This window comes from Sus scrofa, chromosome 9, assembly GCF_000003025.6.
Source record: "Sus scrofa isolate TJ Tabasco breed Duroc chromosome 9, Sscrofa11.1, whole genome shotgun sequence".
Lineage (NCBI taxonomy): Eukaryota > Metazoa > Chordata > Mammalia > Artiodactyla > Suidae > Sus > Sus scrofa.
Genome location: NC_010451.4, coordinates 6,336,773 through 6,358,958, shown reverse-complemented (window position 1 = coordinate 6,358,958; position 22,186 = coordinate 6,336,773). Strand labels below are relative to the sequence as shown.

At 41.0% G+C, this 22,186-nt stretch overlaps 1 protein-coding gene across 1 annotated transcript in view; it reads right to left on the bottom strand.

The window, feature by feature from the left end:
• NUP98 (nucleoporin 98) overlaps window positions 1-22,186 on the bottom strand; it is a 100,037-nt gene that overhangs the window by 60,694 nt on the left and 17,157 nt on the right. Inside the window, 9 exon segments of the mRNA XM_021062427.1 lie at window positions 3,714-3,801; window positions 5,970-6,107; window positions 10,064-10,227; window positions 12,236-12,416; window positions 13,504-13,611; window positions 15,667-15,806; window positions 19,298-19,432; window positions 19,435-19,473; window positions 19,591-19,692. Of these exon segments, the coding sequence (XP_020918086.1) occupies window positions 3,714-3,801; window positions 5,970-6,107; window positions 10,064-10,227; window positions 12,236-12,416; window positions 13,504-13,611; window positions 15,667-15,806; window positions 19,298-19,432; window positions 19,435-19,473; window positions 19,591-19,692 (1,095 nt within the window).

Sequence of the window (22,186 nt, the reverse complement as noted above, 5' to 3'; positions counted from 1 at the left end):
TATTAATAATTTAATAGCAAAAACCCCCCAAACAATGCAATTAAAATATGGAATGAGGATCAGAATAAACATCTTTCTAAAGACGACACACAGGGGTTCCCCTGTGGAGCAGCAGGTTAAGGATCTGGCATTGTTACTGAAGCAGCTTGGGTTATGCTGTTTGATCCCTGGCCCAGGAATCGCCACCTGCTGTGGGTGTGGCAGAAATAAAGAAATAAGACACACAGATGGCCAGCAGGTACATGAAGATGGCCAACCTCACTCATCATCAGGGAAACGCAAATCAAAACCAAAAGGAAGTATCGGGTCACACTTTTCAGAATGGCTATTATTCAAAAGACAAGTAACAAGTGCTGGGGAGGATGTGGAGAAGAGGGAACCCCTGCACCACTGGTGGGAATGCACAGTGCAGCCACGATGGAAAAGAGTACAGTACGGGACGTCCTCAAAAAATTAAAAACTACCATACACTCCAGCAATTCCACTCTTAGGTATGTATTCCAAAGAAATGAAAACATGAACTTGAAAAGATACATGCACCTCAATGTTCATAGCAGTATTCTATATAATAGCCAAGATATAGAAGCAACCTAAGTGTACATTAATGATAATGGCTAAAGAAAAACAACGTATATATCCACAACATATACATGTACATATACATATATGTATATCTATGTACAACATGTAATATTTACAATGTATCTAGCTACAAACATAATGAAATTTTTGCATTTGTGCAACATGGATAGACCTTACAGACATTAGTGCTAAGTGAATTAAGTCAGGCAAAGAGAGACAAATATTCTATGACTTCACTTATCTGTGGAACCTAAAAAAAAACCACCAAACAAACAAACAAAAAAACCACCACGAAAAATAATGAGCTCATAAAACAGTTCACCAACAACAATAAAATAAAGAGCTCATAATGGCTCAGTGGGTTAAGGATCTGGCGTCATCACTTCAGTGTCATGGGTTTGATCCCTGGCACAGGGAACTTCCACATGCCGCAGTTGCTGCCAAAAATAAAAAAAAAATTTCTTAAAAAAAAAAAACAAAAAAAGAGGAGTTTCCATTGTGGCTCATAGAAAATGAGTCTGACTACCTAAAAAAGAAAAAAATAAGTTGCTAACAGTAAATCTTAAAATTTTCATCATGAGGAAAAAAAATTTATTATATATGATGACAGCTATTAACACTTAAGGTGGTTGTCATTTCACAATATATAAAAATATTGGACCATTATGTCAATTCCATCTCCAATTTTAAAAATCGGCTTCAAAAAAATCAGATTTTTATGTACACAAATTAATGTTACATGTCAATTCTATCCAATTCTTAAAAATTGGCTTAAAAAAACAGATGTTTATGTACGCAAACAGCTCAACTGTCTCCTTCCACGAAGCATGAAGAACCAATAATTTATTACCCAGTACAAGCTTATCAATACCCAAAAGATCTTCAACCTCTTTAAACTGTTGCTCACAAGTGCTGACAACCTGCCTGTAATTTCTCTCCTAAACAATCCTATTCTATTTCATTCAGAAATTGATACTGTCATACACTCAACCTTAAACTCATTCTATTAGGAATAATTACTAAGAAAATGAACTGATGATCTAAAAAAATGACCTAAGGATGTGGCAACATCAATTGTAGCAAGTACTCCAACACTTAACTCTATGGATATTCACCACCATTAATGAAACACAATCCCATGCTGCGTGATATGCACCTAACAGTAACATAATGATGCTACAGATTTTTGTGTAACCTTACTCTATTTTCAGATTTGTTATATGACTTATTTCCAAATCAGAAGATTACCCCTGCCCACGACATCAAAGCTGACTGCTTTCCAAGAAAATACAAACATCAAAGACAAAGTCTTAGCAGATTCGGATCCCTCTAGGGTAGTAATGGAATGCTAAGTTCATCCGAGAGTGAAACAAAATTTGCCATTCTGAAACCACTGATTCATCCAGGGCCCCATTTACTCCTTCTTTAATTTATTAATAAACTTTCAGTGAGCAATTACTCTACATTAAAGATTAAAAAAAAAAAGAGACAATTCAAATTCAGCACGTAAGTTAATAAGCCTTATCCAATAAAGATGAGAATTTTCATTTTCTAATCACTCAACATGAGTATAACTGTATTTATATAACAAACAAACTCTCTAAACAAATAGAAATCTGAAACCATAGAATAACATCAAATATTATTCCGGTCCAGCAAATTTTATCAAGCACAGCCCATACAAACACCTTGTCAGAATGAAAATATATTTAACTATGAACATGAAGCGTCCACCAAAAAAACATGCATTTTCAAAAGGAGCAAAACTAGCTGTTTGGGGTTTTTTTTGGCCACACCTGCAGCATGTAGAAGTTTTGGGGCCAGAGACTGAACCTGGGCCACAGCAGTGACAATGCCAAATCCTTAAGCTACTAGGCCACCAGGGAACTCCCAAAACTAGTTCTTAAGGGGCAGAAAAAAATCATAGATATAAGATGGTTTATGACTTTCCAAAGGGCCACTCTGCATTAACAGATACACCATATATGTGCAGTATTAAAATCTCATGGGGTGAGAAAATGGAAAGGTCCACAAAGGCTCTCTGGGGAAGAGGGAAGACAGTGATTTAAAAAAAAAAAAAAACAAGCTGGGGTTCCTGTGGCTCAGGGGTTAACGAACCCGACTAGTATCCATAAGGCCGTGGGTTAAATCCCTGGCCTCAGTGGGTTAAGGATCGGGTATTGCCATGAGCTGTGGTGTAGGTCACAGATGTGGCTTGGATCCTCTGATTGGACCCTAGCCTGGGAACATCCATAGGCCACAGGTTCGGCCCTAAAAAGACCTAAAAGTTGAAAAACACTGCTTTAACCATTAAGTATCTTTCTCGTCTTATTTCACAAAAAGAAACAAGTGCATGGAGTTTCCCAGTGGCTTAGCAGGTTAAGGATCCAGTGTTGTCACTGCCTGGGTTTAATCCCTGGCCCAGGAACGTTTGCATGCCATGGATGCAGCAAAAAAGAAAGAAACAAGTACACAAAACTGATATCCATGCTGGAGTTCCCGTCATGGCTCAGAGGTTAACGAATCCGATTAAGAAGCATGAAGTTGCAGGTTCAATCCCTGGTGGGTTAAGGATCCAGCGTTGCCGTGAGCTGTGGTGTAGGTCACAGACACAGCTCGGATCTGGCGTTGCTGTGGCTCTGGCATAGGCCAAGGGCTACAGCTCCGATTAGACCCTAGCCTGGGAACCTCCATATACCAAGAGTGCAGAGAAAAAAAAAAAACTTACGGTTTCTCAATTGCTGGTGAGGTAATACAAAGAAAATGATGTTTTCTCATTTCAAAAAAATATTTATCTCCATTAGAGAATCAATATTCTGTAAGGTCCTACTGCATGTGCTAAATGCCCCATTTTATCCAAAGCAGGGAGTCAAGAGAATATAAATCAGGTTAAGGCAATATACATCTCTTCTAAACATCTCAACCCAAGTCCTTGATTTTAAACCTTTCCCTCCAGGACCTCATATCAAGCCACCGCTTACCTGAGAATTTTTAAATATTTCAATCATATGAATCAGGAGGATGATGTGTGGTATAGTCAGTGTAACTGTAAGAGAGTCAAACCTGCTTTTTATATGTACCAAAATTGGAAGTGTTTGTATTGGTTCCTAAAGTCAGGGTTGGTTTGTTACCAAAGAGCCCGCCACTGGTTGTACCAAATGAAGGCGCACTGGTTGTGCTGGTTCCAAAGGACGTAAGCTTGTTGCTGCCAAACAGGGTCTAAAAAGAACACAACACAGGCGAATGTAAGCAGTGTAAAGATACGCTCCCAACACAGGAAACAGAGGCTACCGCAGGTATCCCAGACTGGGTTTGGGCTAAGGAAGAGAAGAGGCCATCATTTTTACGAAAAAGGTATGAAGAAGGATGACTAATGGTCTCAGAAAAATAAACTAATGTAATCAAGATTAACCTTATGGAGAATACTCCTAGCTGGAGAAGTTAATGGTAGCCCCCCAACAAACATAGCTCAGTGAGACAAAGGAAAAAAACAAGGCAAATATTTTTTACCTGGTAAAAGAAATGTTATCATGTATTGAATTTGTCAGTACAAACAGCTACAATAAGAAAAATTTATTTTTTATTTATTTATTTATTTTTATTTTTTGGTCTTTTGTCTTTTTTGTTGTTGTTGTTGCTATTTCTTGGGCCGCTCCTGCGGCATATGGAGGTTCCCAGGCTAGGGGTTGAATCGGAGCTGTAGCCACCGGCCTACGCCAGAGCCACAGCAACGCGGGATCCAAGCCTTGTCTGCAACCTACACCACAGCTCACAGCAACGCCGGATCGTTAACCCACTGAGCAAGGGCAGGGACCGAACCCGCAACCTCATGGTTCCTAGTCGGATTCGTTAACCACTGCGCCACGACGGGAACTCCAGAAAAATTTAAATATGCTACAAAATGGATGAATCTTCAAAGCATCATGCTAAATGAAAGAAATCAGTCACCAAAAATATCATTCCATTTATATGAAACGTCCAGAACAGGTAAATCCATAGGTGGCAGGCCTGTTGTGATTTAAGGGAATGAGAGGTGACTACTGATGGGGATGAGATTTCTTTTTAGGGTGACAAATATGTTCTGAAATTGACAATGGTGATAGCTGTATAATGTGTGACTGCGCTAAAAACTACTGGATTTTAAACTTCAAAAGGGTGAACTATATATATATGGCAAGTCGATTATAGCCCAATAAAACTGTTTAAAAATGAGAACTTTCTGGCGTTCTTGCTGTGGCACAGTGGGTTAAAAATCTGACTGCAGAGCCTCTGGTCACTGCAGAGGCGTGGATTCAATCCCTGGCCTGGCGCAGCAGGTTAAAGGATACAGTGTTGCTGAAGTGGTGGCTAGGATTCAGTCTCTGGCCCCGGGAACTTCCACGTGCCATAGGTAAGGACATTAAAAAAGAGAGAAATTTATGAAGCATCATATAATTTTCTAAATTCTCACCTCAGTTAGCAATCCAAAGTTAAGAAATAATGGAGTTCCCATTGTGGTGCAGCAGAAACAAATCCAACTAGGAACCATGAGGTTGCAGGTTCGATCTCTGGCCTTGCTCAGTGGGTTAAGGATCCGGTGTTGCTGTGAGCTGTGGTGTAGGTCACAGATGCAACTCGATCCTGCGTTGCTGTGGCTCTGGCGTAGCCTGGCAGCTGTACCTCCAATTTGACCCCTAGCCTGGGAACCTCCATATACTGCAGGTGTGGCCCTAAAAAGCAAAACAAACAAACAAACAAAAACAAAAACAAAGTTAAGAAATAACAGATCTCAATTTCCATGAAAACAGCCACATGACTTAAGGGACTTTTCTTTCTTATGCCAGATCCTTAACTTGCTGCACCACAAGGGAACTTCCCTAAGTAGTAATTTTTTACCTACATGACTTAACAAGGGAAAAAATTCAGTTAAGTCCCAACAGCATGAAAACTGTGAGAACACTAACAGTTTTTTTTTTTTATTTATTTTTTCCATTAACGGTTGGTTTAAACTAACAGTTTTAACAGCTTAATCACCACTAAAAATATTTAATTAACAAATATCATACCAATTTATCACCCAAAATAGAAATAAGAAATTACCTGATTTTAAGAGCAAAACCATCTCAATTCAGATGCAAAATTTAACTAGAGTGATATTTTGCTATCAGAAGTAAACTGATTTGAGGCACACAAGTATTGAGGCAAAGAAGTTTAAAAAAGAACTTACTATTAGAAAATAAACCTATTATAAGTTATCTAATTTTTTTTTTTGCACCAGCTTTCAGTTACTATCAGTATCAACTAATACAGTATACACAATAAAACTATTTGAAGGACAGATGTTTCTTAGAAATTCCTTTAATAAAGTTACACAGATCGGTACACCACAGTCAATTGTAAAAACCTACCGAACCAACGGCACCAAATCCAGTACTGGTCTGCCCGAAGAGACCTGTTCCCGTTCCAAACGCTGTCCCAGTGCTGGTGTTCGTTGCTGTCCCAAAAAGTCCTCCTGGCTGCGAAGCCTGGGTTACTCCAAATAGACCCTGCAAAAAAGGTAATCCAGATTATAAGATACCCTATAATCGTCAGTTGTCTTTAAAAAGTCTTAGATGAATAGTTGCCATTTTTTTTTTCACATTTACATGACAGATATTATGCTGAATGCTTTACATGGAACATTCCTTCACAACAACCCAGAAAAGCAAGGCCATTTTCCAAAAGAAAATAAAGCTCAGAGCATTAAACACTTGCCCCAGATGTAATATATACTTTACAGCTCCTGGCAAGATCTGAAATCTGTGTCTATCATCTAAGCCTACTGAGCGCCCAAGCCATGGACACTGATAAAGACTACCCTAACTCTTGTTCTCTAAGAAATAACAAGGTTGCTACAGGAAAAGAAAATGGCATGACAGGTGCTTCATTTTCAGAGTTATGCCAAAAGAACTTATTATTAATACTGAGCTGAAGGGAGTTCCCATCCTGGCTAAGAAGTTAGGAACCCAACTAGTACCATGAGGACAGGGGTTCAATCCCTAGCCTTGCTCAGTGGGTTGAGGATTTGGTGTTGCCGTGAGCTGTGGTGTAGGCTGACACAGCACAGATCCCATGTTGTCATGGCTGTGGTATAGGCTGGCAGCTGCAGCTCTGATTCGACCCCCAGCCTGGGAACCTCCATATGCCGCAGGCACAACCTTAAAAAGACACACACACACACAAATAAAAAACTACATACATTTCAAATACGCAAAATTTGTGTCATCTAATGTTTAAGATTTTAAAATATTTATTTATGTATTCTTTTCTTTTCAGGGATGCAACTGCACCATATGGAAGTTCCCAGGCTAGGAGTTGAATCAGAGCTGCAGCTGCCAGCCTATACACAGCTACAGCAATGCCAGATCCTTGGCCCACTAAGCAAGGTCAGGGATCAAACCCACATTCTCACGGAGACTCTGTCAGGTTTCTTAACCCACTGAACCACAATGGGAACTCCAAGATCTTTTTTTTTAATGCATTCACCAATCAACAGAAGAAAAATATTGCACTGATAAAGATGAATTGAGAATTCACTGCAGTGTTTTAAAGAGCTTTACTGAGACATAATTCACATACCCTAACATCTACCTCAGGTGGACTTTTCAGTGCCTTTTTTCTATGTTCAGTGTTGTGCAACCATCCCCACTCTAAATTTAGACCATTTGTTACTCTGAAAAGAAACCCTGGGCCCATTAGCAGTCACTCTCCACACCTAGGTAACTAACCACTCATCTACCTCGTTTCCAGACTCGTCCCTCTCTCACATGAATGGAGTCAGACAAAATGTGGTCTTTCTTTTTGAGTGGCTTCTTTCACAGAGCATGTTTAAAAGTCTATCCACGTTGTAGCATGATCAGCGCGCCCCGCTCCATTTTATGGAGGAATAACAGTCCATTGTGTGGATGTACCACATTTGTTTAAACATTCAACACTGATGAACGTTTGGGCTGTTTCCACCTTTTGGTTATTGTGATCAGTTGTATAAAAGTCCCTGTATTTTCATTTCTCTTGAAGAAATGCCAACGTGGGCAACTGCTGGGTCAAATGGAAACTCCATTAATTTTGAAGAATCGCCGAACTGTTTCCCAAAGTGGCTGCACTATTTATACTCCTACCAGCAATGTATGAGGCTTCCAATTTCTCCAAATACTGTTTTTGGGGGGGGGGGGGCAGGGGGAACACCTGCAGCATGTGGAGGTTCTCAGGCCAAGAATCAAACCTGCACCATAGCAGGGACCCAAGTCACTGCAGTGACAATGCCAGATTCTTAACCCACTGTGCCACAGGGGAGCGCCTCCAAATTTTTGAAAACACTCATTACTGTCTATGTTTTGTTTACAGCCTTCCTAGTATGGATATAAATGATCTCACTGTGGTATCGATATGCTTCTCTGATGCCTAATGATACTGAGTACTTCTCATGTGATTAGTAGCTATTTATGCATCTTTGGGAAAATGTCTATTCAAGTGTTTGGTCCATTTTTGTAATGTGTTATCTTATTACTGAATTATAACAGCTCTTTACTGTTCTAGATACAAGTCCTCCACGAGATGTATGACTTGAAAATATTTTCTCCCATCTGTAGGTATTCTTTTGGATTTCTTTCTTCTTTTTTTCTTTTTAGGGCCACACCTGAGGCATGTGGAAGTTCCCAGGCCAGGGGCTGAATCAGAGCTGCAGCTGCCAGCCTAGGCTAGAGCCACACGGGATCCAAGCCACGTCTGTGACCTATGCTACAGCTCACAGCAACGCTGAATCCCTGATCCACTAAGGGAGGCCAGGGATAAAACCCACATCCTCATGGCTATTAGTCGGACTCCTTTCTGCTGGGCCACAACAGGAACTCCCCATTTTGGATTAACTTTTATAGTTATCACAACTGTGAGGAAAGGGTCAACCTCATTCTTTGGCATGTGGAAAATCATCAACCCAGCACTATTTGCTGAAAACATTACTCTTCCCCTACTGAATTGTTTTAGTACTCTTGTTGAAAATCAATCAACCTCAAGGATTTGTTTCTGGATTCTCAATTCTATTCCCCTGATTTGCATGACATTAATATGAAAATATGTTGAACCAACTTTCCTAGGATAAACTCCACTGGTCAAAGTGCATAATCTTTTTTACTTTTCTAAATGTTCTTTTGTCTTTTTAGGGCCACAACTGCAGCATATGGAGGTTCCCAGGCTAGGGACTGAATTGGAGCTGTAGCTGCTGGCCTACACCAGTCACTCTAACACCAGACCTGAGCCACATCTGTGGATTACACTGCAGCTCACACCAACACTGGGCCTTAAGCCACTGAGTGAGGCCAGAAATCAAACCCGCATCCTCATGGATACTAGTTAGGTTCGTTACCAGAAAGCCACAATGAGAACTCCTGTATAATACTCTTTATACGTTGCTGAATTCAGTTTGCCAGGGTTTTTTTTGGGGGGAGGGAGGCATGCCTTTGGCATGTGGAAGTTCTTGGGCCAGAGATCGAACCCATGCCACAGCAGTAAGCAGCCACAGTAGTGACAATGCCAGATCCTTAACCCGATGAGCCACCAGGAAACTCCTAGTGTGCCATTAGTTTTTGTGGGATTTTTTTACTTTTCAGGGCTGCACCCAAGGCATATGGAGGTTCCCAGGCTAGGGCTCAAATCAGAGCTGTAGCCACTGGCCTATGCTAGAGCCACAGCAACGAGGGATCTGAGCTGCATCTGCAACCTACACCACAGCTCACGGCAATGCTGGATCCTTAACCCACTGAGCGAGGCCAGGGGTCGAACACGCAACCTCATGGTTCCTAGTCGGACTTGTTAACCACTGCACCACGACGGGAACTCCAGTTTCATTTTTTTTAAATCAAAGACAGTGTATCTAATTTTAAGACCAGGTAAATTTCAAGGATTCTAATCAATAAATCATACCTCAAATTAACCTTTAATTTTATACTTTCCTACAAGAATCGCTAGAAAAAAGCTGTTAACGACTGTTAAGGACTTTCTACTATCTGGACAGAAGCAGCAACTATCCAATATGGCTCTGAACTGTAGTTCTCCCTCTATATTTTAATGAACTAAACTTCTTTGCCTGACTCTGCTTAAGGGAATGAGCTGAAAGAACATTCTGAAATACAGCCAGCAGTTAATATTTTCTCCCATATTCTACAGATTGGTTGGAGCCGATGTTCTAAGGTACAGCTTCAGTATGCCAATTCCGACACACTAAGCAACTCCTAGTGGTAAGAAAACATGCTCAGAAAAAGGTTAAGTGACTTACTCAATAGCTTCTCATCAAATACAGAGTCGAGCCTAGACTGGAATCTATGTCTTAATTATTCAAAACTTCCCTCTCTTCCCTTTACTACATATACCCGTCAACCCTTAAGAACTGCAGTAGGGACGAACTTTCTAGTTGGACATAATTAAGAGCCTCGTTGCTTAGCTCTACAAATAAGACCTGTTTCCTTACCATGGTGTTGGTGCTCGGCTGTCCTAGTGTGCTGGTATTACCAAAGGAGAAGCCAGTGGTCTGAGTGGTTATGGCCTGGGCAAATGGTTTGCTAAAGAGGCTGGTGTTCTGCTGATTCTGTTGGCCGAAGAGACCCCCTGGATTTGTCCCAAATCCAGTTGTACCTTTCAGGAAAATAAAGAAAAGAAAAATAAATGAGGGAAAAAAAAAAACAAAAACCCTCCAAACCTCATATTACCTTGTTACTGCAACAGTCTATGTTGAGATTACATATCTAAATTACCCAACATTCATTCACTATTCAAACTAATAACCATTTCATTTTCCATCTTTTTTCACCTAACTCCAGATTTGGTTCAGACTTTAATCCCTTTGGCAACACTCTGACCTCAAGAATCTGGGCTGGAAAAGAAACAAACTCATGGACATGAAAACAGACTTGTGGTTGGTGAGGGAGGAGGAGGATTGGGAGTTTGGGGTTAGTAGATGCAAACCACTGCATTTGGAGTGGAAAAGCAATGAGAGCCTGCTGACTAGCACAGGGAACTGTATGCAATCACTTGTGATGGAACATGATAAAGAATAACGTGAGAAAGAGAATGTATATGTATGTATAACTGTCACTCTGCTGTACAGCAGAAACTGACAGAATACTGTAAATCAACTGTAATTAAAATTTTTAAAAATCATTAAAACAATTGAAAAGCTTTTACGATTATAAAAAAAAAAAAAAAAAGACTCTTGGCTGGGCTAAGTAAGCTTCCTTTGCAAGCCCACACCTTTTGTCTATTTTACAAGACATCATACTACACTTAAATTCTACGTGTGTGTTTTAACCTTGTTAGACTAAGGTTTCTTGAAAATGGGGCTTTCTCTTTAAAACCGTATATCCAGCCAAGGGTGTGACAAAATAATAGTACTTAATAATGAATATGTAGCTAAACTAAATCACAGAAGACCAAAATTGAGAAGAATGTAAATGCCATTTAAACATGAATCAATTTATGTATTTGTGTGTGTGTGTATATATCTCTATAAGGCAACAAAAAAAAATCTAACTTTTGCTTGTTTCTACAGAGGCAAACTGGTGGCTAGGGCTAAAAAAGAAAAGACTTTTGCACTTTTTTGCATTTCCTAAACTTTATATCATATATGTAGTATCTTTGCAAAAGCAGTATTTTTACAAGGTAATTTAGTAACCATCCTAGAGTCCCCTCATGCAAATCCCACATCAGGAGTTCCCGTTGTGGCGCAGTGGAAACAAATATAACTAGGAGCCATGAGGTTGTGAGTTTGATCCCTGGCCTCGCTCAGTGGGTTAAGGATCCGGCGTTGCCATGAGCTGTGGTGTAGGTCACAGACACGGCTCAGATCCTGCATTGCTGTGGCTGTGGCGTAGGCCAGCAGCTATAGCTCTGATTCGACCTCTAGCCTGGGAACCTCCACATGCCGCTAATGCGGCCCTAAAAATCAAAACAACAACAGCAACAAAAAACAAACCCACATCAATTCAATCCATCAATAAATCCCATCAACTACATTCAAACTGGGTCCAGATTCTGACATTTTTATCATCTCCATAGCACCACCGTTCTCTCTAAAGCACCACCATCTCTCATGTGGACAGGGACAGCTGTTTTTCTAACTGATTTGCTTCCATCCCTGCCCCTTACAATCTACTCCTAATACAGCACGCTTTAGAAAGATCCTTTCTTCATAATCGCATGACTTCTCTTTCTAAACCCACTAATGGTTTCCCATCTCAAATAAAAACTCACATCTTGACACCAGCCCTACAAGATAAGTATTATAGTCCCACATCCTCCAGTACATCCCTTCGTCCTCTTCACTTTGGCAGAAACTCAGGATTTTTAGGCTTCTAGTTCCCTCTAGCTGGACTGTCCTCCCCCTCAGAAATCTGCACAGCCTCACTTTCCTCAGTTTACAGCACAGATGCCACCTATCGGTGAAGCCCTTCCTAACCATCTACACTTAACACTACATTTCTACACACACACACACACACACACACACACACACACACACTCCTTATTCCTCCAGCATCCCCACATCATTTTTCTCCAAAGCACTTAATCACCAAATGACAGTTATATTTCACTCTCAGGTGTCTCTCCCTCCTTGATACGGCCCAATATGATGCCAAGTGCTTACTGGTTCCAAAGGCTGTTTTGTTCTGACCATACGCAAAGCTTGAATTTGTGGTCGAAGAGCTGAAGAGTCCTGCCGCACTGGAGGTGGCCGGCGAAGACCCAAACAAGCCAGTCGCAGTACCTGCTCCCACCTGGTTCTGTGGGCCCTTCCGGTTGGCTTGATAGTCCTCCAAGCGAAGTTCCTGGAGGGAGAGAAAACGTGGCCCAAATTAACGCACAGCCAAGAAACATTCAGGAGATTAAATACTTGCATTTAGTCTTCGATCTCTATGTTCCCACAGCAACTATGACTAAAAAACAAAAAACGGCTAAATGGTTAACTTAGTATCCTTACAGAAAAGTATTTTCAATAGTGTAGAATGGACATTTAAATCTATGCTACAACTACTGCAAGACTACAACTACAGGCCAAGGGATATCTCAATTTCAATTTTTTTTTTACAGACAATAATACTTTCCTTTAGACAATAATTTTGCCCAGTCTTACTCCAAATGTGAATATTAGCTGATTGCAACATGGAAGATTCTGTAGAATTCAGAAAACTTAGGAAAAGAAGGGACAAAATCTTTTAATTAACAATTTTGTCTCACAAGTTAGGGTGTTTCTATATACTCCATTGAAGCAGGCACATTTGGGGATACAGAAGAAGCAACAGCAGCAACAACCTGACAGTCAAAATGTACAATGACATCAGCAATGATAATGCACAACCTATAACTTCATGCAACATGGATAAACCAATGTTGACAGACAGACTTCAGAGTATGTAACGTAAGACTGCATCTACACAAAGTTAAAAAACGGGCAAAACATGAGCAGCCAGGACACCTTGGCTACCTTTGGAAAGTGAGGACGGTGACTATGGGGCAGAAGCCAAAGAGGATATCGGGGATGCCGGGGATGCTTTCTGTTTTTGATCTAGATCCTGATTACACGGCTGTGTTATCTTAGCAAAAACTTACTATGTTGCATACTCATGACTTTACTAAAAACACATGCACGAGCACACACTGCCCAGTCGTACGAGCAAGAGCCCATCAGGACAGATCATTAACAGAACTGTACTGGTACACGCAAGCTGAATATCAGCGCCAGCTAAAACAACAGATACCTACAAATAATACACTAATTTTATTTTTTCTATTTTTTTACATTAATTTTTAAAAATAATTTGACATTTTTGACATAAATCCTAAAAAATAGTTAAATATTTTAAAAGCTGCTTTCCAACAGAATCACGTTAGGGTGACACCCTGCATTTTACTGACCTCTAGTGACTTGCTTTCATACTCCTTCATAGCAGTAATGCACTGGTGCTTGGTACTGATGTTAGTGCTAACTCCAGCCTTAACCATAGTATCTGTACCAGTTGGAGGCTGCAAAAGATAAAGGCAAATCTGAAAGGCTAAAGCAAAAATGCAAATTCAAGCTTTATACCCCTAGAGTTCCCTGGTGGCCCAGTGAGTTAAGGATCCAGGGCTGTGGCACAGGTTCCATCCCTGGCCTGGGAACTTCTGCAAGTGCAGCCAAAAAAACCAAGGCTTTACATCTCTTCTCTTATAGACACAATTCTTCAACCCACTCAACGCTATAAGCAGTCCGCCAAGTCTTTTACTAAAGAGACGGTGTCAAGAGTATTTAATTAGGAGTTCCCACTGTGGCTCAGTGGTAACGAACCCGATTAGTATCCATGAGGACACAGGCTCGATCCCTGGCCTTGCTCAGTGGGTTAAGGACCCAGGGTTGCCATGAGCTCTAGTGTAGGTCAAAGACGAGGCTTGGATCTGGTGTTGCTGTGGCTGTGGTGCAGACTGGCAGTTGTACCTCTGATTAGACCCCCTAGCCTGGGAACTTCCATATGATGCAAGTGTGGCTCTAAAAAGCAAAAAAGAGTACTTGATTAAATACACTTCATTTCTGATCTCTTCTTACATCAAGGTTATATGCCTAAGTCAATCTCAGCAATAACAGGCATCAAAAACCTAGAAATTAATCCCATAACCAAGCCATCCAATTATCTATTAAAATACACTTTATATGCCCAATATATACATTTAAACCTCCACTTCTGAGTTCTACCTCCTACTCCGCTCCGAAGTGTTTACTTTATGACTACTGTTGCATTTAAGTAATATGGGAGCCAGGTTTTCATCCCTTATAAGCATAGGAGGCAAAAGGCACTGGTAACTGGAGATTCCTACTTGTATTGTTGGTTTTCTCAACTGTTGTACATTCTAAGAAACAAGACATGGTATTTTTCATTACAATTACATTTAACCTTATTTTAAATTCATGATTCTAAATTCAGTAAAATGAATTCACCACCTTGCCTAAGAAATTCTTCACTGTCTGGAGTAAACTTTAACAAGTTTCGTCAATTCCTATTTTTGCAGATTTCCATTACACCAACTGCACTGCCAGCCTATCCTAGAGTAACTCCCAAACAATCATATCAGGTGTATCTTACATCAAATGGTTATCCATACATTTTCACAAACTCTTCCATTCTAACCCTCTATCCAACTTCTCAAAAAAGCTACAGAACGAGTTCCCCTGTGGCTCAGTGGGTTAAGGATCTGGCACTGGCACTGCTGTGGCTCTAGTTACAGCTGTGTTGCAGATTTGATCCCTGGCCTGGGAACTTCCACATGCCAAAGGAGTGGGGGGAAAAAAGGTGCAGAAAACATAAAGCTTTATTTATTTTTCCATTTCACCAACAAATGTTTTATTTCTTTTTTTTTTTTTGTCTTTTTTTGCTATTTCTTGGGCCGCTCCCGCGGCATATAGAGGTTCCCAGGCTATGGGTCGAATCGAAGCTGTAGCCGCCGGCCTACGCCAGAGCTGCAGCAACGCGGGATCCGAGCCGAGTCTGCAACCTACACCACAGCTCATGGCAACGCTGGATCGTTAACCCACTGAGCAAGGGCAGAGACCGAACCCGAAACCTCATGGTTCCTAGTTGGATTCGTTAACCCCTGTGCCACGACGGGAACTCCAAAAGTTTTATTTCTAACTGGCACACAGAACATTGACTGAGTTATTCCATTTATCTCCTTAAAGAGGCCCTGTTTTCAATGATTTTTATACAGTTTACCCCATACAATTCTATGGCTTGACCATTCAGAGGCCATTTACTATGAAAATAGTAAATACAAGCTCAACCTTATACTAGCTGTTGTAATCAAACACTGTGAATACAAATATAAGTAATTTGAGCATAATTCAAATATACATTATCATCGAGATTTATGATTCATGCCTTTACTTATCTACTGTACAACTATTCACAGATTTTGTTCTTAACACATCTTTCAGGAAGAGTAAGACTAAGCTGTGCAGAACTGTAAAGAGGAGAAATTTTATGATTCATTCTGCAAAGAAATATATAGGAGGGAAACATACTCCACAAAGACTTAAAAGAAAATACTTACGTTAAATTTAATAGTAGTCCCAGTAGGAGCCGCTGTAAAACTACTTGGCCCAAAGAGGGAGCCAGATGTGCTACCAAAAGGATTGGAGGTGGTATTTGTAGTTCCAAAAAGGCCCCCACTGCTAGTACTTGTTCCAAAATCTAAATATTAGAAAGAAAAATGGGATGGTAGAGAATTTAAAAATTCGTAAGTGATCTCAGGATTGGGCTGTGGCCCTAGAGTACATTACTTTCACATCCTCAAACTTTCTATCTTTCAAATCTCCCTAGCAAGTACCTTCAACCAGATAGTTCCTACAGACATACACATAGTTCTAGGCTCACAACGCTGAAGTCAAACACAATCTCAATCCTGTAGTCAGCTCAGTGTCCATGAAGTCCCCCTTCTTGAGCATATTTAGAATACGAGTTAAAACAGAGCCCTCTTTCATCATCTGTTTTATCTCATTTTTCTTGGTAAGACTAGATGCTGAACATGTCTTTCTGAAAATATCACAACGGACTTAGATAAAGATCACAGTATCTTTTATTTACATGTTACTAGAAAACCCACATATAACCAAGTTTAAAACATACAAATGGTCCCATTAGCACAACCAAACATAGGTTAATATGAAATTTCACCCAGAAAAATAAGTGAGAAAAATTAGTAGGGGAGTTCCCTGGTGACCTAGAGGGTTAAGGATCTAGCAGTGTCACTGCTGTGGCTCGGGTCACTCACTGCTGTGGCATAAGTTTGATCCCTGGCCTGGGAACTTCCACATGCTGTGGGTGAACCCCTCCCTCCCAAATAAAAATATGAGTAGGCATGTTGATCATTTTATAAAAATAAATTTATTTTCCAAAAAGTTGATTTTTTTTTTTTTTTGCTGTTGTTTTATCTTTTTAGGGATGCACCCATGACATGTGGAAGTTCCCAGGCTAGGGGTCAAATCAGAGCTGCAGCTGTAGGCCTTCACCAGACCACAGCAATGTCAGATCCAAGCTACATCTAAGACCTACACCACAGCTCACAGCAACGCCAGATCCTCGACCCACTGAGCAAGATCAGGGATTGAACCCGCATCCTCATGGACACTAGTTGGATTTGTTTCTGCTGAGCCACAACAGGAACTCCCAGTAAGCAATGAAAAGTTACCTGCCAATATTTAATATTAAGCAACATCCTAATTACTAAGAGGAACTGATTTCTCACTGACAGTCAAACTATTTCTTTTCTTATTTCTCTGTTTCAACATCTCCTCAAACAACTTTCCCTTTGTAGAATACTGAGAGCTGTCTATCGTCCTCATTCTGCCATACTCTTGCAGGGAATGGTATCAACTGACAAGGCACACCTGTGCAAACTTCAGTGGTTGCTCAAAGAACTGTGTGGAGAACTATCCCCAGGCCACATTTAAAGAGAAAGAGGCCATAGATTAAACACCTGCCATCCAACAGAAATAAAAACAAAAATAAAAAAATAAAGTGAAATAAAAATAAAATAAACCAAACCAATGGACCTAACCAAACTTCCAAGCTTTTGCACAGCAAAGGAGACCAAAAAAAAGTGAAAAGACAACCTAAGCAATGGGAGAAAAATAGATGCAAACGATGCAACTGACAAGGGCTCCAAAATACACAAAGAACTCGTACAACTCAGCAAAAAAAAAAAAAAAAAAAACCAACCCAATGGGAAAATGGGCAGAAGACCTGAATAGACATTTCTCCAAAGAAGATATATGGATGGCCAACAGGCACATTAAAAAAAACGCTATAAAACCACTATTAGAGAAATGCAAATCAAAACTACAATGAGGTACCAACTCACACCGGTCAGGATGGCCATCATTAATGAGTCTACAAATAAAAGCTGGAGAAGATGTGGAGAAAAGGGAACCCTGCTACACTGTTGGTGGGAATGTAAACTGACACAACCGCTGGGGAAAATAGTATGGAGGTGCCTCAGAAAACTAAATATAAAACTACCACATGATCCAGCAATCCCACTCCTGGGCATATATCCAGACAAAACTTTCATTCATGCACCCATATGTTCACTGCAGCACTATTCACAATAGCCAAGACGTGGTGGAAACAGCCTAAATGTCCATCGACAGATGAATGGATTAAGAAGATGTGGTACATATAGGAGTTCCCATCATGGCGCAGTGGAAGGGAATCCGACTAGGAACCGTGTGGTTTTGGGTTCTATCCGTGGCCTCGCTCAGTGTTAAGGATCCAGCGATACTATGAGCTGTGGTGTAGGTCACAGATGCAGCTCGGATCCAGCATTGCTGTGGCCGTGGCATAGGTCGACAGCCATAGCTTCAATCTGACCCCTAGCCTGGGAACTTCCATATGCCACAAATGCGGTCCTGAAAAGACAAAAGACAAAAAAAAAAAAAAAAAGAAAAGAAAGATGTGGTACATACATACACAATGGAATACTTCTCGTCCATAAAAAAACAAAATAATGTCATTTGCAGCAACATGGATGGAACTAGAGACTCTCATACTGAGTGAAGTAAGTGAGAAAGAGACAAATACCATATGATATCACTTCTATCTGGAATCTAATATATGACACAAAAAAAACCCTTCCACAGGAAAAAAAAATCATGGACTTGGAGAACAGACTTATGGCTGCCAAGGCAGAGGGGGAGAGAGTGAGATAGACTGGGATCTGGGGTTAACAGGTGCAAACTATTGCCTTTGGAGTGGATCAGCAATGAGATCCTGCTGTGTGTATAGCGCTGGGAACTATGCCTACTCACTTACGATGGAACACGATGGAGGATAATGTGAGAAAAAGAATGCATGTGTGTATGTGTGACTGGGTCACTTTGCTGTACTGCAGAAAACTGACAGAACACTGTAAATCAACTATAATGGAAAAAATAAAAATCATTTTAAAAAGGAGTTCCTGTCATGGATCAGTGGTTAATGAACCCAATTAGCATCCATGAGGACATGGGTTCGATCGCTGGCCTCACTCAGTGGGTTAAGGCGCCAGCGTTGCCATGAGCTGTGGTGTAGGTTGCAGACACGGCTCAGATCCCAAGTTGCTATGGCCGTGGTGTAGGCCGGTGGCTACAGCTCAGATTAGACCCCTAGCCTGGGAACCTCCACATGCCTTGGGTGCAGCCCTAGAAAAGACAAAAGACAAAAACAAAACAAAACAAAAAAACCACCATTAAACCAACCAACCACCTGCCATGGACGAAGAGTGGAGGAGTCGCCCTGTCACATCCAGTATTTCTCATTCCTGTTTCAGTCTCTCCAAACCGAAAGTGAAACAGAGGCAGGGAGGTGCCCCTGTAGGCTTCAGTTAACCGCCCACAGTCCTCCCTGAAACTCTCCTACCCTGACACCCATGACACTACTGGGACCTGGCTCTCATCCTATTCTCTAGTCCTTCTCTGTCAGGTGCTTCTTTCTCTGCCTGTCCCACTAACACCTGTGCTCCTCAGATTTCCATTCTTGGAGAAATGTACATACCCTCTCCTTTCCAGTCTACTAAACTTTCTGACACCTCCTGAAGTTCCCCTCTCCCCATGTCTTAGCTCTCTGGTGGGAAAAGGAGACGGGAGAACACACTCAACAAGCAAATCACATTGTTAGATGCAGAAGCCCAATGATTTACTACTTACTCCCAAAGCCTGTTGGTTTATTTTGTGCAAAGGCATTGTTTTGGGATGAGAAAAGACTGGTCCCTGTGCTTGCAGTTCCAAACAAGCTGTTTGATGTTCCTGTTGATGTGCCAAACCCAAAGCCAGTGCTTGTGGAGTGGCTGGCTGGCTAAAGGAATTGGTACCAAATAATCCTCCTGGAAAGATGGAAAGGGGGGAAAAAAATAAACAGTTAAATGAACAGATTGGAGCCACTAAGTGAAGTCCTATACCAGCGACAAATAAATCAACTGTGTTCTATACAAAACCCCTACCTGGTTTGGTCTGTGAATTTCCAAAAAGGCTTCCAGTATTGTTGCTGGAACCAAATGCAGATGTTCCAAATGCCCCTCCACTAGTAGTGCCAAATCCAGTATCTGATAAAGCAAAATCCAAGGTCAGAGTAAAATCTAAACCAGGTGACCCAATAAAAAAGGATTCTATTTTTTTTTTTTAACATTTACCATTTGAACAGAACCACTAGTCTAATCCAAAAAAATTTTTTTTTCAAAATTCCATCAGACTACTCACTACAGAATTAATATTAAGCCACAGACATTTTAGTCGCTGTCCTGGTAAAGTAAGGAAACAAAGTAAAAAAGGTTATGACTTTTCAATGAGTTAAAAATGTTGATAGATTTTTTTAAAAGAGTGCCAATGTAATTAGCTACTATGAGCTACAGACAAAAGTAAAATTATCAAAATAAAAGTGTTAAAATTTTCTCCAGACTCCGTACACTCCATAATCACTGGGATGAATGATCCTTAATTAGAGGAGCGCATCCGAATGATCTGGGAAGTTTTTCAAAACACACATGTTCAAATTCTCATCCCAGAGATTCTAATTCCCTAGTTCTAGGATAGGACGTATGTACTTCAGGAAAAAACCTCCGAAAGTGACTCTGAGATAAACAAGGTCCTACTGTAGAGCACAGTGAACTGCATTCAATGATCTGGCAATAAATTATAATGGAAAAGAATCTGAAAAAGAATATATTTATGTATAATGAATCGCTTTGCTTTATACTAGAAACTAACACAACATTGTAAATAACTATACTTCAATAATTTTTTTTTTTAAAAAGTGACTCTGGAGTTCCCGTCGTGGCGCAGAGTTTAATGAATCCGACTAGGAACCATGAGGTTGTGGGTTCGATCCCTGGCCTTGCTCAGTGGGTTAAGGATCCAGCGTTGCCATGAGCTGTGGTGAAGGTTGCAGACGCGGCTCGGATCCCGAGTTGCTGTGGCTCTGGCATAGGCCAGTGGCTACAGCTCCTATTCGACCCCTAGCCTGGGAACCTCCATATGCCGCGGGAGCGGCCCAAAGAAATAGCAAAAAGACAAAAATAAAAAAAAGTGACTCTGACATCTACACTGCAGCTCACGGCAATGATGGATCCTGCCAGGGACTGAACCCACGTCCTCATGGATATTAGTTGGGTCCGTTAACGCTGAGCCACAGTGGGAACTCCCCAGGATGTGGGTTTGATCCCTGACCTCATTCAGTGGGGTAAGGATCCGGTGTTGCCACAAGCTGCAGAGTAGGTTGCAGATGTGGCTCGGATCCAGTGTTGCAATGGCTGTGGTGTAGGCCTGCAACTGCAGCTCTGATTTGACCCCTAGCCAGGGAACTTCCATATGCTGCAGGTGTGGCCATAAAAAGAAAAGAAAAATTCCCCCTATTATTCTTGTTAGGAATGTCTGAAGTTTGGTAGTTACGCTTTTTTTGGGGGGGGGCAATTTCAGTTCCTGAGCCAGAGATTCAACCCATGCCACAGCAGTGACAATGCTGGATCCTTAACCCACTGTCCCACCATGGACCTCCAATAGTTATGCTTTTAAAAACTTTCCTATGTTAGAGAAAGTTTCTGTTCTGAGATTTCCATTAAAATATTCTTCAGGAATTTCTGCTGTGGTGCAACAGGGACTGGTGGAATCTTAGAAGTGCTGGGATGCAGGTTCAATCCCTGGCCTGGCACAGCGGGTTAAGAATCCTGTGTTGCTGCAGCTGTGCTTAGGTTGTGACAGCAGCTCGCATCTGATCCCTGGCCCGGGGAACTCCATATGCCGTGGGAAGGCCAAAAGTGGAAGAAAAAAAACCTCTTCAGATGCTTCTCTCCCTTAAGAGAGGGATAAAAACAAGAAGGGAAAATGCTGATTGCTGAAGCTGAGAAATAAGTACATGAAAGTTCTTTCTGCTTATGCGCCAAGTGTAAATTTTTAACAAAAAGTTTAAAAATGAGTGAATAAGGGTTGCTACAGGCAACTAGTGTCATGTATAATACTGAGTGCAAGGGGAAATCTCAGGAGGGCTGGTGGGCTTAGGGACTGATATTTTAACAGCTATGTTCCTTATTCACAGAGCAAATCTCAGAGCTGTTATTCAATAAGTGCATTTTAGACTTATATTTAAAAAGGTATTTCTTGGAGTTCCCATCTTGGCTCAGTGGTTCCCGACCAGGAACCACGAGGTTTCTTTTGGGTTTGATCCCTGGCCTTGCTAAGCAGGTTAAGGATCCAGCATTGCCATGAGCTGTGGTGTAGGTCGCAGAAGCGGCTCGGATCCCGCGTTGCTGTGGCTGTGGTTAGGCGGGGGCTACAGCTCCGATTCGACCCCTAGCCCGGGACTCTCCACATGCTGCGGTGCAGCTCTAGAAAAGACAAAAAAAAAAAAAAAAAAAGACAAAAAATAAAAAATAATAAACAAAAAGGTATTTCCTGGTCTGAAAATTAGTAGCTTTATAACTTTCTGCTAAAAGAACCAATTAATAAAAACACTTTAAGTACTTTCTACTGATAACTAAAAAACCATGAAAACTCAGAACTTCTATATTTTTAGGAAACTTTTAACAAGATCTTCTTCTTAGATGG